Source organism: Polistes canadensis, unplaced genomic scaffold (assembly GCF_001313835.1).
Source record: "Polistes canadensis isolate GaletaPanama2010 unplaced genomic scaffold, ASM131383v1 scaffold_84, whole genome shotgun sequence".
NCBI lineage: Eukaryota > Metazoa > Arthropoda > Insecta > Hymenoptera > Vespidae > Polistes > Polistes canadensis.
The window spans coordinates 89,926-104,644 of NW_014569631.1; the positions used below are offsets into that span (position 1 = coordinate 89,926).

The following is a 14,719-nucleotide window of genomic DNA, read 5'->3' on the forward strand; positions in this document are numbered from 1 at the left end:
ATATGTATTGACACGTGAACTAAATGATCAAGTTGCTGATGAAGTCCCCAGTAAGGGACGAAACGTACAACTAGTTCAAAATAAATTGTTCATCAGATTTATTAACCGTCAATAATTCCCTTTGAGACTTATATATTAATAAATATAATCAATGATCAGGTACTGTTAGGAAATACTTAAACATTCAATTCGTTCAAGTTTTTTTCTCGTTATATTAAAACAATGAAAACAACAAAAAAGACAAGGTGATAGAGAGAGAGATAGAGACAGACAGACAGACAGACAGAATAAAAAAGGGCCAAGTCATATTCGCTTCGTGAAAATCGTTGGACAAGCTGGATGATAAAATATGAGGGGAAAAAAAAAAACAGAAAAAAAAAAAAAGGAAAGAACGAAAGAAAGCAATTTAAAAAGAGGGCCCGTGTCGGTTCCTCATCATCCGTGTCAAACCACGCGTGTTCTCCATCTCGTTTGCTCTTATGGTTGGCCGTCCCTCCTAATGGTGCGAGTAAGTTTCTGCGAGTGTAGCGCATTTACAATGTTACCACGAGCTGGAGATCGTTCTTGGTGGTGTATGGAAAGGACGTCGGTGTGTACTTAATATGCGCGGGCGTTAGAACCGCGATGCGTGATACAAGGCGGGTTCTCACGAGAAGCCACGATGGAGGAGGCGAGGAGGGGTAACTGCAGAGGGCAACTGAGGAGGGCAGACCAGCCAGACCAGCCAGGCACTCGTCGGACAAGGGCTACCTTTTTCTTTCTCTCTTTCTTTATCTCTCTCTCTCTTCCATCCTCCCCCCTCCCTCCCTCTATCTTTCTTTCTTTGTAGAATCTTATATGTATGTGAGAAGAAAAAGTGACGAATACGATAACGAGAACGAAGGCGTGTGTTTCAAAAAGGCTGTAGAAGTGGAGGAAATGAAACAACGGTACCACCTAACGCTCTTCAGGAATCCACGAATACTTCAAATGGGAGTAAAAGATTTTTTTATCGACCACATAAGCTCTAATGAGTCTGAGAACGTAAGTGTCCGCAGGCGCCATGGGAAAGCAAAATCATGTCGGTAATTAACAGGTTGATGTTTTCTTGATAATCGACAAGATTGTACGGTTGTGCTTTTTGTAATGTTCAAATTAATAGACTAATATGTTTGAGAGTAAGAAGAAGATGAAAGAACAATTTTTAAAACAGACCTGATGCACTAATTAAAGGATTAAAATAAACGTTATATTTATCGAATAATTGAGTAAATAACGAGATATGATTTTAGGTTAAAATCGAATTCTGCGCATTCACATACACTCCTTTTAATATATTTTTATTTAATACTCTTAGATATTTCTTTTTGTGATAAGATTCTGTTAATGTTTCTTAACTTATTTCCGAATTTTAGGATTCACGATAAAATTAAGTTTTCAAGTGATCTGGACCGAGACACAAACCTAGATTTCTCACTTTTCTGGATACAGCTTTATAAACCCTGAATTATTCAAGTACTTAGACTAAATCTATCACGAATGCCTCCTTATTATCGCTCCCATAGAGGCACATTTTAAAAATGTGCATTTTTTTCGTACGATGAGAAAAATTCTTTCAATTTTAATAATCATGGATTCCGAACAAATACTTTCACGTAAAAATGATTATATTGTATGGTCCAAATATTTTTAGGTATGACAATTCTACCAATTTCATTATACGTTCATTATTTTTGATAAACTAAACTTCAATTGACAAAATACACATTTTTTCATTTTTTAATAAATCTTATCAATTTTGAATATATACTACGTTGAAATCTATGAACAGATTTAATATAGTTTAAGTTAGTTTCGTTAGATTTAAATCATTATAGTTTATTTTCCCTTTCGGTACTTATGCACGTGTCCCGATCAACTGGAGATAAAAAGCTCCGTTCCCCCATAACTAGAACAAGCGGCTTACATATTCGCTTATGAATAACCCGACGTGCCCACCTGAATATCGGAACAGGTGTCCCCATTCATTCACGGAGTCGATGTCTAGTCGAGCGAACGTTACGTCTGTAGCGAGGTATTCAAGTGCCTCTCGAATACGAGTAAGTTTTACTCGAGCATATAACGATAACTTATTATCCCTTGCAAATGATTTTCAACGTCATTCAACATTATTCCATGCAATTTATACAAATTTTAACATTCGATTTTCTTTACAGTGATTTTTGTCCGATTTCTTCTTCATTGTTCAATATATTTTGAACATTCATAGAACACACAGGACAAATCTGGAAAGCTTTTGTGTGATATTTTGTGAGAATATTTCACGTATATACGTACGTAAATTGAAATTTAAAGTGAATATTCTTACCTTCTGAATTCTAAATCCTACAATTTATTTTTGCCAACTCGACATATCGGCTATAAGTAAGCTAACTTATCGATCGCGTTTTACCAATGACAACGAACTATCAGTAAAAGGACTGACAAATCGAATTCTTACTCGACTCGAGATTCGTCAGAAAACGCGAGAGTGGCCCTGTTATGCCAATATTGCGCCACACGGAATAGAAATTGCGAGTAATATACTCGAATGTGGCGATGCGTCGAGAATTGAGACGAAAGCTGAATCTTCTTGAGACGTACCGAATTCTCGCCAAAAAAGAGAAAGGAAGAGAGAAGAAGATCGTCGATACGTGCGTGACATTTACGTATTATCTTCGATATATTTCGGTGCGTAAGACCCATTACTACTTTTGCATTCCGTCCGTGTATTTTCACGAGCAATTAGACTTGTCGAGTTGTTCGAATACTTTCCACTAAGCCAAGCGTTTATATCACCGAGGGAACGTCGCGATACATATTATTCTGCGATTTACAAAATTGTAATCTTTCGTTTAAGAAAATATTTAATTACGAAGAAGATGAATTAATGAATGAGATAAATCATAAAACAAGAATACAACAATAAGAGAAAATGACTAACAATTATTAGAAGAAAATAGAAAATGACATAGATGCTAAGTAGTTTTAACCACAAGCGGAAACATCAGAGCCCCATAAAGTGACTTTTTAAAGAGACAGTTTAAAGTAATCTCGTATGCTATATCGATCATCGTCCCACGACTTAAAACGACATTAGGGGACTCATTACTTTCCTTATCCTTTGTCGTAACAATGGTTACTTGGCATTCGCGTTGTGCCGTCCCAAGCCGACATTGTTCTCCGTGGTGTGCGCGACTGTTTCGCGATCCATCGTGCGCATACGTGGGATTCAATTGGAAGGTAATGTGTCTTCTGGTGCATCCTATGAACTCTGCCCATCTTTTTCCCCACGATACCCCAACGAACGAGATTTATCCTAACGGAAGAAGTTATATTTTCGTGTTAATTCCTTTCAATTCGGTTTGTAAACAATTCATTGAAACAATTCTTAATATAATTTTTATAATAATATATTTTGCAGGCAATCTTAAAGAAATCATCGGTGTCAGTGGAAATAGAAGTGAAACCAAAACAATTGGTACCAGACACCAATTGTTTCATCGACTATTTGCCACAATTGCAGAGTATTACGAAAGCTACCTCAGGAGCACAGCCCATGTATACGTTGATGGTACCGTTAGTGGGTAAGTACGATCGATGAGAAACTTTGCTAAAATTAACTTCTATAAGTGTCTAATTACGTACCGGTCTCCGTGCGCCATGGATCAATACGGCATATCATCCACTAAGAAAATCTATCAACAATTTCCGTTGATCTTTGCATGTTTAAACAATAAGTTAAAATTAGTTACGTTAAATATTTCTAAAAATAATCCATTACTACACTTTTTTTTTAAAAAAAAAAAAGCATTTTAGGCTTATCTTAAAAGATTAACGTTTTTAGAATTTTAATTACTGAAATAGGAATGCACCAAAGGTTAAATACGAAGAACGAGTGTATTACTTCTTGGAGAGTATACTAAAATAAAGTATTTGAATTTTTTATAATTCTCAGAATTAGATTGACATGAACATTTTGAACGGTATCACAGAAGACACAATTTTAGAATCTTTCACAATGAAACGTAAGAAATGAAAACAAAACGAAAAATTATCGATAAATACTTTTCTCTGAAAATGATACTATTTCCTACTATTTTTATCAATCTTGACTCGATTCAAAATTTATATTTTCCACTATAAAAAAAAAACATAGAAAAAAGAGAGAGAGAGAGAGAGAGAGAGAGAGAGAGAGAGAGAGAGAGAGAGAGAGAGAAATAAAGAATTGATGTTGATTTTAAATTAAAAATGAGTTTATACTTCGTCGTAGTCAATTTTATGATGACAATTGCGTTAATTTTTTGAATATGAAAGGTCCAGTGGGATATCGAGTTTTGCTTTGCTTAATTTGAAATCTACTCGTATACAAGGTATATACGAATGGACTGAAAAAAATAAAAGAATATAGAGACAGATAGCCACGAGCAACCGTAGGGGTCGATTGACCCGTGACCTCAGCGGTTATTTTTTTTTTCTTTCTTTTTTTACCGAAGTTTATCGATTATCCGATCGAAAAGAAGATGGTAAAAAGAGAGAGAGGAGAATCATGCTGTAACCCTACCCAAAATAATATCCCCTGCGAGCCTGGGGAGCGTATAAAATAATCGACTATAAAAAAAAGGGAAGAAGTGAGAGAAGAAGGGTCTTTGATCCTTTTCATTGGCTACTTGCCACCTCTACACTTTTGTTGAATAAAAATAGTAGAGTTTCAATGCGGATCAATCGCAGCGTGTTTTTGGCAAAGATTTTCTTATTTCTCCTTATAAATGTCCAATCATTTTTTTATTTGGAAATAAGAAGAATCATTATTTCAAATGTTATCTAATTTTATCTTTTCTTATTCTTTTTTAAACAATCAAACCGAAACACAATTTTTTTCAAATTTGTCTTCTCTTCTATTGTTTTAAATTATTATTTATATTTTCTTTTTTTTCGATTGTCTGTTTAATGTTAATCGGAAAGGATGAAAGGATTCTTTTGTAGGCGTTAACGTAATTCTCAGCACAATGAACGAGATAGGGACCGAAGAGAATAATACTATTGAATCGAACAATGTTTGCGGAATTCTCCAAATACCAATGGTCAATTTTCTCGATTCGTATTGTATGTTTGCCGTGACGATTTGCATAGTCTTGATATTGATATAGGAATCTGATAAGTATTTTAATGTAGAATTGACCAAGATCTACGTAATATACTTTTTAATTTTATTATCCCGCGTATATTCTAAAAATAATTTCATATATTCCTATGAATTTATTATCCGTCTTATAACCGTTGTTTATAGACAGACATAAAAAAAAAAGTACCATTGATATTCATTTTCGTTCCGCTTTTCTTCTATTTTTCTATAATTTATTTGGCCACCGTAATTATAATTACATTTCCGATTATAGAATTTCAAGAATAAATAAAAATAAAAAAAAAAGAGGAGATAGAGGAGGAACAAAATAAACATGCGAAACAGAAAAACATGTTTGCTCGAGAAGTTTTTTTTCGATGATAGTAACCCTAACATTAGTAGCCAAGGATTTATTCGAGAAAACAAGAAGGGTTTATACATTTTCTTTCCCCATCGTCTTCTTTCTCTCTTTCTATCTCCATCTTCCTTTCTTTGTAACTTAAATCGAATACATCTTCTCTTTTCCCTCCCTCGATTTGCCGTGAATTGTCTGGGAAGAGGATACGGCTGGTAGACATTTAATTTATTGGGGCGAACAAAGTTTACCCAAACTCCATTTGCATCTTTCGTGGGGTACCATCTCGTATCGCGATCCGATCGGCTAGCAAGGCATAAACGAATATGTCTTTCTTTTTCTTTCTTTACTTCTCGTTCTCTCTCTCTCTCTCTGAAACAACTAAAGTGATTATCTATTGTTTATATCAATCGAGTAAAATGTGCAAAATTCCTACGACCGGTGTGTATTTGATCAATATTTCTGCGGCACGTTATCTTGTGTGTAAGATCGTCTGTGTAAGTGATAATAATTCTTGAAAATTGTAAAAAAAAAGAAAAATGACCTTGGTCCAAAAATACATTTTTTCTTGTGCATTCGTCGTTTGGTATGAAATTATATGATTTAACATTAAGATGTCTAAGTTTAGATAGGTCAACGTGTATACGAGTCTATCAAGAAAATTTAAGAATCATTTTTGACCTTTTGTATCTTTCTCCAAATAATTCCACCCTTAATAATAATAAGGATCTTAATCGATCGTTATATTCGGCCATTCGTTCCACTAATATACAGTAATTCATGTAGGCAAAATTTAAATGCGTAACCGAAAAATATATTCGAAAAAATAATTCTCGATTTTTCTTTGGGATACTTCGGTGAATGTATCCTTCTACCGAACAGCCATCCTTTCTGTCATCTACGGTTTATATGATACGTGCGTTGCCAAGTGGGAAGAAGAAAAGAGAAGAAACGAGTCGTTAGTTCGTTGTGCGTACATACATACATACATAGGACTAATACACACATACATGCGTATATTTTGTCGTGTATATATGGGAAGGGAGAGGGAGACCGAAAAACGAAAGTACGTCTTCATGCAAAATCGAGTGCCGCGGCGCTGCCCTTTGACCTCACCGGCCGGCCACGGTCTGTCTGGCTCCGACAACGGACCACGCTGAACGTTCACAGTTAGGTTCTCACGGCTCATACATGAATGCATGTATGTGCGGTCTGAAACGAGGGACGATTGGCCGACGACGAAGAGACTGGTGCCATTCCGGTACGCGACGCTCTACTTGCTGCCATTCGACTGCGTGAGCACCCATGTTTCAAGCCCCGTGGCCCATCGTGTTTCTTTGAACTTCACCATCATCCTAGTCTCTCTCTTTTGCTTCCTCGAAGGACTACCGTATTTACTCGACCTTTGATTTCAAAAGAAAATCTATTTGAACATTTTCACACCAGTTACATTCCATCTTTATCAATCCTATTCTGTTATTGTTTTGTTATTTATCATTTTAACGATTAATCCTTGATTGTTATTTAGGCACTTATTTCGTAATAATGATTGTGTTTTATTATATCAAAACATTTTATGAAGAGTTTAGATAATATTCTTCTAAGTTAAAATGTCGTTTGTATTTGTATAAACGGTAGCAAATCCTCTTACTTTTTATATAAATTTGTTAAAGTTTTCTCTTTGAAAAAATGATCAAGAGAATTATCCACGAGCATGAAGGCAAAGAAAATTCCTGTTAAGTTTGTCAGAAGTTCTCTCCATCTTCTCTTTAAGTCTTCTTGATGGTACTAAAGAAAATGAGTTTTTTTTCTTTTTCTGGATAAGTCTGAGAAACCGGTTCTTACGATAATAGTAAATATCTGAAATAGAACTTCACAAAAAGGGTGGACGACTAAAGTTTTCAGTAAACAGTATTAACGCGAATTCCTTCATTTAACTTCCGTTTAAAACTTGCCGTTACTCGATCCCTCTCTTTCTCTGTAACACCGAAAGGATGTTGTACAAAAAAACATTATCGATAATTTTATGAATGTATTTGATGCGATACGGCAGAAATCTTGGGATCATCATCAAACAAGAGACTTTTGTCCGAGGATCAAAAGTGAATTTTAATTCTTTTCACGAATGGAACTTTGTTACAGTTTTAAACGAATTGGAAGGTTTGACCAGAGGCGCCGATGCCAGGGATTGTCCACCAGCATCGAGAGCGACTTTGAATCCTGAACATGTAGCCAGAGTGGCAGAAAGTGCAAAAGCTGCATTGGCATTTGCTAGAAGCCGAAATCCAGCGATTCGATGTTTGACTACGAGAGGAACTGTCTTAACTTCCAGTACCTTTACCGTTGAAGAAGACGTCGATAAGGTAAATTATTGATCCCTTATTTTCATCATTAACCTTTGTCCATCCAATCGATGAATAATTTATTATCAATAAAAAAAATCATCGAATATTCGTTAAAAAAACAGGAAGACTTAAAACTTATATCTCAGTCTGTACTGGATCAATTATAAATTTTCATGAGTACAGTTACCTCGAATAGAATAAAAAAGCATTTTAAACTAACATACAAGCATCCATAATCACTTCTTTTTTACTCTTGATAGAAATAGCACTACCTCAATGCGGATATGCGCTTTCTATTTTTTTAACAAGACTTGATCTGTCTAAATATGATTAAAACCAAGTAGATATCGTATACTACTTCCTGCCGTTATCGGAGACTAGAATATTCGCTTATGTGCATGCATAAACATGCAGATAGATACTAATAAAGTATATCAGCAATATTGTCCTGCGGTAGAACAAATAACTTTTGTTTAACTTCTTCTTTTTTTTTTTTATATTTATTATCTTTTTGATTGTGGCTTCCTGGTTGTAAGAAAAGTCATAAAAGAAATCAGAATTGAATTCTATCATTCTGATAGGTCTGGAACGAAAAATCAATAGAAAGAAAAAGGGAGCCATTCTATCTTTCACGCATGCAAAGAAGTAAAGAGGGTGCCAAAGAAGAGAGGAAAAGGGATTACAGATCGGTGTTCATTGAAGCACGAATTTTATGATAAGAGATCGAGTACCCAAGAAATTCTCTCCTATACCGTACAGAAAAGATGAATTCTACTCGATGTGAAATAAATTGTAGTGCGAAACACGCATTCGTGATTTCTACAGCATTTCTTCATAGTAATATATCGGATACACGATTTTGATACGTTTGCAAACACGAAACTCGGCTTGTCGAGAGACATGATAACGAGAATCCCTTCGTTATTATTTCTTTTTGTCCTGTCTCTTGTCTGTCTGGTTTTCTCTTCTTTTTCACCCCGGTTTTTTCTGAATATTTGTTGAAGTTTCGAATCAGAAATAGTTGAACGTTTAAAGAAATAATAAAACGAGATGATGTAATATTGTAAACTTTTTCTTTGATGTTCGTTGCAGGATAAATTGACTAGAAACGATGACAGAATTCTGGCTACGTGCTTGAGCTTGTGTAGAACAGGCATCAAAGAACTTAATAATCCAGGTATGTTGAATATCAAATTTGTACATTCGTTGATAATCAGTTTAATTAATCTCCGAGAAATTTGGTTTAAATTACTTATTAAATTAGAATAAGCAAATGATTATAATTTCTGGAGATTAATAATTAACCGATATCAATAACCTATCGAAAAAAGTCGATAAATGTAGATAACTTAATTTTGCAAAAAAAGATGGGGAGAAAAACAAAATATATATATGTAAGACACCAGTCATATTAGTCTTGTAGAAGCTACGAAAGAATGGAAACTGGGTATTTGAAGGAAGGTCGGGAAAAAGGTAGCTTAGTTGCGAGTATACCAAACATAAAATACAGGAAATCGAATTGAAATCCTGGTTCAACCAGAGCCCATTTTTTCGTAAGCTTACAAAATCTAATTTATCTTGCCTCGACAGAGGAGAACCACCAGCCCCGACGTCTGAAGAGAGAAGTCGTGCTGTTGACGGAAGACAGAAACCTGAGAGTTAAAGCCCTCGCTAGGGACGTGCCGGTGAGAGAGGTACCCGACTTCATGGAATGGGCTGGCCTCGGTTGAGACGACTATAACTTCGTAACCAAATATTCCCACTGATGAAACAAATATCCCGTTCCCCGCCGCGCAAACTAAGACCATAAACTTAGACCAAAAGTACAGCGAAGAAGAAGAGAGGAAAATAGAAAAAGAAGAGCGTTTCTCTTCACATTGCTGAACCAATAAATCCTTTGCAAAGGAAAAACGCGTTAACGAAAAACGTGATTTTTTTTTTTATTTTTACGTAAGTTCGTCCCTTTAAAAAAAAAAAAAAAACAGGAAAACAAAGCAAAACGAAAGAAAGAAACTCGAACCCACGTATCTTGGTCGTTACTCTTCCCATTATTTTTGTTTCTCTTTGCAAAAAATGTTCAAACATTCGTCACAATGTTTTTACAAGATTCTGCACGTTCGCTTTAAACAGTAAATTGAAGAAAAAAAAAAAAAAAAATAGTAGAAGCTGCCGAGAATACAGAGCGTTGAGAATTTAACCTAAATGATATACTCAAATCGTCAGTTTAATGATACCCTTTCACAGATTCTGAGACCGCAATACTTTTCATTGCATTATTGAATCTCAACTTCTCCGTATTCTCCTTGATTCAACATATTTGAAGTAAAATCTAGATGAAACGAACGTAAGGGAAGTATCGATCATGAGATATGAAGGCTGACTCTTAAGGGAAAGTAGATATGGTAGTACCATGTGCAGCAAAAAATGGTTGCTCAAAAATACGAATAAATGGAAGCGGTTAATCGAAAGATAGGAATGTTAAAGAAGCAAAAAAAAAACAAAGCAGCAACAAAAATACAAGGAAAGAAAAGACAAACAAAATGGAAAGAGTTTAGCAAGTATATTGAATGACAGTTTTTACACATTTTATTCTTATTAGGCTCGTTTTATCAAAGGGGGTCATCTATTGTGACTGAATTTGTTGTATATCATCCTTTTAAATCGTATTTGTATGAATACACATATTTGTACGAGTTTTGAATATTTTTCGTATATTCTACAATGTATGCACTAGATATATATTGCACTCGTTGTGGATTGTGCGATTGGCATCAGTCATATATCTTCTTTTCTTTGTATCTCCGTCATTTTTCTTTTTTAATCTCTTCTTGTTTGATATATCCTCATACAGAATAGTTCAATTATAAAAAAAAAAATTCATAATAATCTGGATGGTATCTTTTTAATTCCAGTTTTTAAATGACTTTAAACGCAATTAAAATATTATTGTTAATCATTCTTTTAGTCGCGTTTAAACTTACCGTTTTCGTAGAGTAATTGATATTGCTGCGATGATATATTATCAATGTTCTCTTTTAGTCCCGATTTTTTTCTTCTTTTTTAAATAAAAGAAAATAATAATAATAAAAGTATTTTTATTAATAGATTAGAGAAATGTAATCTAGTTTTCAAATATTGAAATATTCTATACGAGATAATATTTTACTTTTAACACTTTACCTTGTTCAATTAAATATTATTTAGATAATAATTAGGACAAAATAATGAAAGCCTTCGGAGGTGCTTGTTTTCTTTCGTTACTTTTCACAGTATCTGCAAAAAATTTATCAACTTTCGTACTTATGTGTATATACATATATGCATTATATGTATTTTATCAGTGATATATTATTGAATCGTTTAAATGAATAATAATAATAATAACAGCACCGAATTGTACGACGTAAAGGCTGATTAGATGGTAATAATTCTGTAAGACGGAGGATCGATCGTAGCGAAAAAAATAGAACGTACATGTTGCTCGCACCGTATGCTTTTTCCTTTATTTGTAATTTACCACAATTGTTCTTGTAAAATTTAGCGATTAGTAATAAGGCAAGTAATTATAATAGAAAAGTTATGCATTGATTTAAGCAGGACCAATAATCGTGATTATTTACAATCAGTATCGTAACCTTTCTTATTTGTGAGCTTTAATGACAAAATTGATTACGTGCAAAGTAAGAATGAAAGAAAGAATATTATTAAAAGCGATCAAAGAGAGTTGCGAACATTCCGAACGGTAAGAATTGATTGGCAAAGACTATACTGATTTGTTGTGACTATGTTCTATTCATTTGAAAAAAAAAAAAAAAAAAAAAAAAAAAAAAAAAAAAAAAAAAAAAAAAAAAAAATGTTTTGATGTTTTGGTAAAAAAAAAAAGTGTACGAATTATTATAGAATATACAAATCAAGTTATACTCTGCAATCGGTTGCGGCGTCGTTATAAACTTTTTCTACCGAGCGTTCTTTCTAAACGATTTTAAATGAAAAAGGGAGGAGCGTGTGAGAGGGAAAGACAGAGAAAAAGAAATAAGGAAATAGAAAAAAGATAACAGAAAAAAGATAACAACAAGAAAAATCATATGAATCAAAAGATTATTGTAGAGAGGATTCAGGATGAAATATTAAAAGAGCGAAAGAGAATAACGTCCTATTTTTTGACGAAATTGTAATTACTTAAAGATCTTTAGTGATCGTATGTGAGAGGGGGAGAGAGAGAGAGAGAGAGCGAGAGAGAGTAATATGCACGCGATAATATAAAAAAATAGACGATAGAGAGTAAGAGAACAAGAAGAAGAAAAGAGAATTAGTTTAAAAAACTTATGAGACAAAATAAGAATGAAAGAAATCAGTTGTCAAGGAAGAAAGTGAATAAAAAAAGCAAAAATTTCTTAATTATTATTATTGAAGAATATATAATTTATTAAAATTATATATATATATTATATATATATATATATATATAATTTTGTGTAGTTAAATGCCATCGCGATAAACATGTTCGTATTACCATCAGTTTTGTATTTCAAAATGATAAATACGAATGAATGTTTATTATAAGATATGTGCACAGAAACTTTTGCCTAATTAAACATTTTCTGGCATTACGTAAAAAAATCGAAAAATATATCATATAAGTGGCATTCGAATCGATTTTAATTATCTTCAAAGTTCATCGAAAGTGATTTCTGATTTCTTTCTGTCTTTCCACTTTTTATTAGTCTTTTCATGTTTTTTTCTACTTCTTCTTCTGCTTCTTCTTCTTATTCTTATTCTTCTTATTCATTTCCTCTTTAACTATGCCCTACAAATATATCTTCACTTCCAAATAAAGAAGGCGAAGAGTATAGAAGAAAATGTATTTCACTGTTGTGCACGTGTTAGAAGCAACAGCAGACAATTGTTTTCACTTATTTCTTATTGTTAGTATATCTATTATAGTAGTTTTTAAAGTAAATAAATAAAAAAAAAAAAAAATTATAATAAAAGTGAAGAAAAGAAAGGATACGATAGAGCGCGATAAGTATGATCATGTTCTGAAATTAAAAATAATCGTAGAAAAAAGTACTCCGAGAAGAATCAATCACGTAAGATAGCGAGATAAAGATACGCGGAGAAGAAGGAAGAGAAGAAGAGGAAAGAAATACGTGATATCGAGAAAGAGTGAATTATTCAAAATAATTATAATCGGTTTATAGTTTAATCCGAATACCAAATTTTATATATATATATATTCTTGTATATATACAATAATTTTTATTTTATTTTTTTTTCTGTCTACATTTATTTCCCTCTTTCTCTTAACAGTTGCAATAGAGTAAGTTTGCTCGCTATCAATTGAAAGCCTTGAGAACAAATCCTCGTCCTTCTTTCATCGACGAAAATAATATAATTTATTAGTTTTTAATTAATTTTGTCTATTATGTCAAACAACGTCAGAAACCTAATCACTTCAATTGAATTTCTTATATAATGCATAATTATTATCTCTCTTTTTTTTTTTTKTTTGCTCTCTGTGTTTTTTTGTTTTCTTTAGAAAAAAAAAAATAATAATTCTGACGTCGTATCTTGCGTGATTGATTCTACGTTCAGAAATGAGAAGGAGGGTATACATTTCCTGCGAGTAGGTAGACAAAAATAAATATATGATTAGGATATCAATCGACGATCTCGTCGAAGTTATAATTTTTAGAAGTGGGTAGAACCGAGGGAGGAACGAGGATGATCGGATTGCATTATGTGTAATCCTTATATCCAATTTTCACCCTTGTACCGTAAGTGTACCTATACATAAATATAAATATGCGTATTATAAAAAATGTATGCATTTTACTCGTCACCGGTTTTATCGAAGACGTTCACGGTATATCATGGTATGTTAAGTGACTAAAAGACACTCCTGTTGGGTTGGAGGTCAGAACGTAATTCATTTGTATTGCTTCTCAGGAACAAAGTTTCACCAATGCAATAAGAATAAACATTATGTGAAATCGACGAAAAAAATGTTGCTTGGTAATGAATAATTTTTACTGGCGAAGACGACGACGACGATGACGATGACGATGACAAGACAACAACGACGACAGAAACGTTTAACAGAAATTTCAAACTAATCATTTATTATGATCAAATAATCATTCATGAGAAGTGTTGCAATTATAGTGTTACTACTTTGATTATCTAATAAAAAGTGACGTTGACCACACCGTTATTAAATCATATAAACTAATCCTTTTGAAAGCGTCAAACTGCCGGTAGGTAAATACCTTTTGTTCGTTTCAGTTTGTCCTTGTAGAATTCTGGATTGGAAGGATTACGCGGCAAGCAGTTTTTATGAATTACATGAACGTATACTGATTATTATTAATTAAGTATTTTAATGAATTATATGACAGAGTAAAAATTTAACAAATTTTGTAAGCCCTGTCTCCAGAATCTACGATCATAAACACACCAACTGACGAACTTTTTATTTTGTAAGGTTTTTAAATATATTATTGTATCCACTATTTTTTGTAGTAATAAATATTCAATCTATCGATCGTACACGTGTCATGATGAAGTCGAGCTATCGCGATTGTTATTTGTCTCTACTAATACAGAGTCACGTAAATAAATTCGTGCACGTCTGACGTGCTCTTTACCCACTTTACAATATTTGGAGTCATAAAGCACGACCGAGGAACAACGCTAAGCGTAGATCGCGTGGCAGAAACATTGACACACTCGATTTGCTTATATCTACCTAGCATCAGGTAAGAACATCAAAAGTGTGCACGCGCGAGCGTGTTCGTTCATGGAAACAAGTTCGTGTTCGCTTATTCGACAATCATATCTTGCAGAAATCACTTATTTGTTTTTTTTCAACTATGA

At 33.4% G+C, this 14,719-nt stretch overlaps 1 protein-coding gene across 5 annotated transcripts in view; it reads left to right on the top strand.

Moving 5' to 3' along the window:
- The window catches only part of LOC106786826 (telomerase-binding protein EST1A), a 94,861-nt gene extending 83,214 nt beyond the window's left edge, over window positions 1-11,647 (top strand). For all 5 annotated transcript variants that reach the window (XM_014748627.1, XM_014748629.1, XM_014748628.1 and 2 more), the window contains 4 exons: window positions 3,443-3,605; window positions 7,641-7,861; window positions 8,936-9,020; window positions 9,434-11,647. In XM_014748627.1, the coding sequence (XP_014604113.1) occupies window positions 3,443-3,605; window positions 7,641-7,861; window positions 8,936-9,020; window positions 9,434-9,573 (609 nt within the window). In that variant the 3' untranslated portion in view covers window positions 9,574-11,647. The remainder of the gene's footprint in view (window positions 1-3,442; window positions 3,606-7,640; window positions 7,862-8,935; window positions 9,021-9,433) is intronic.
- The last annotated feature ends 3,072 nt before the right edge of the window (window positions 11,648-14,719 follow it).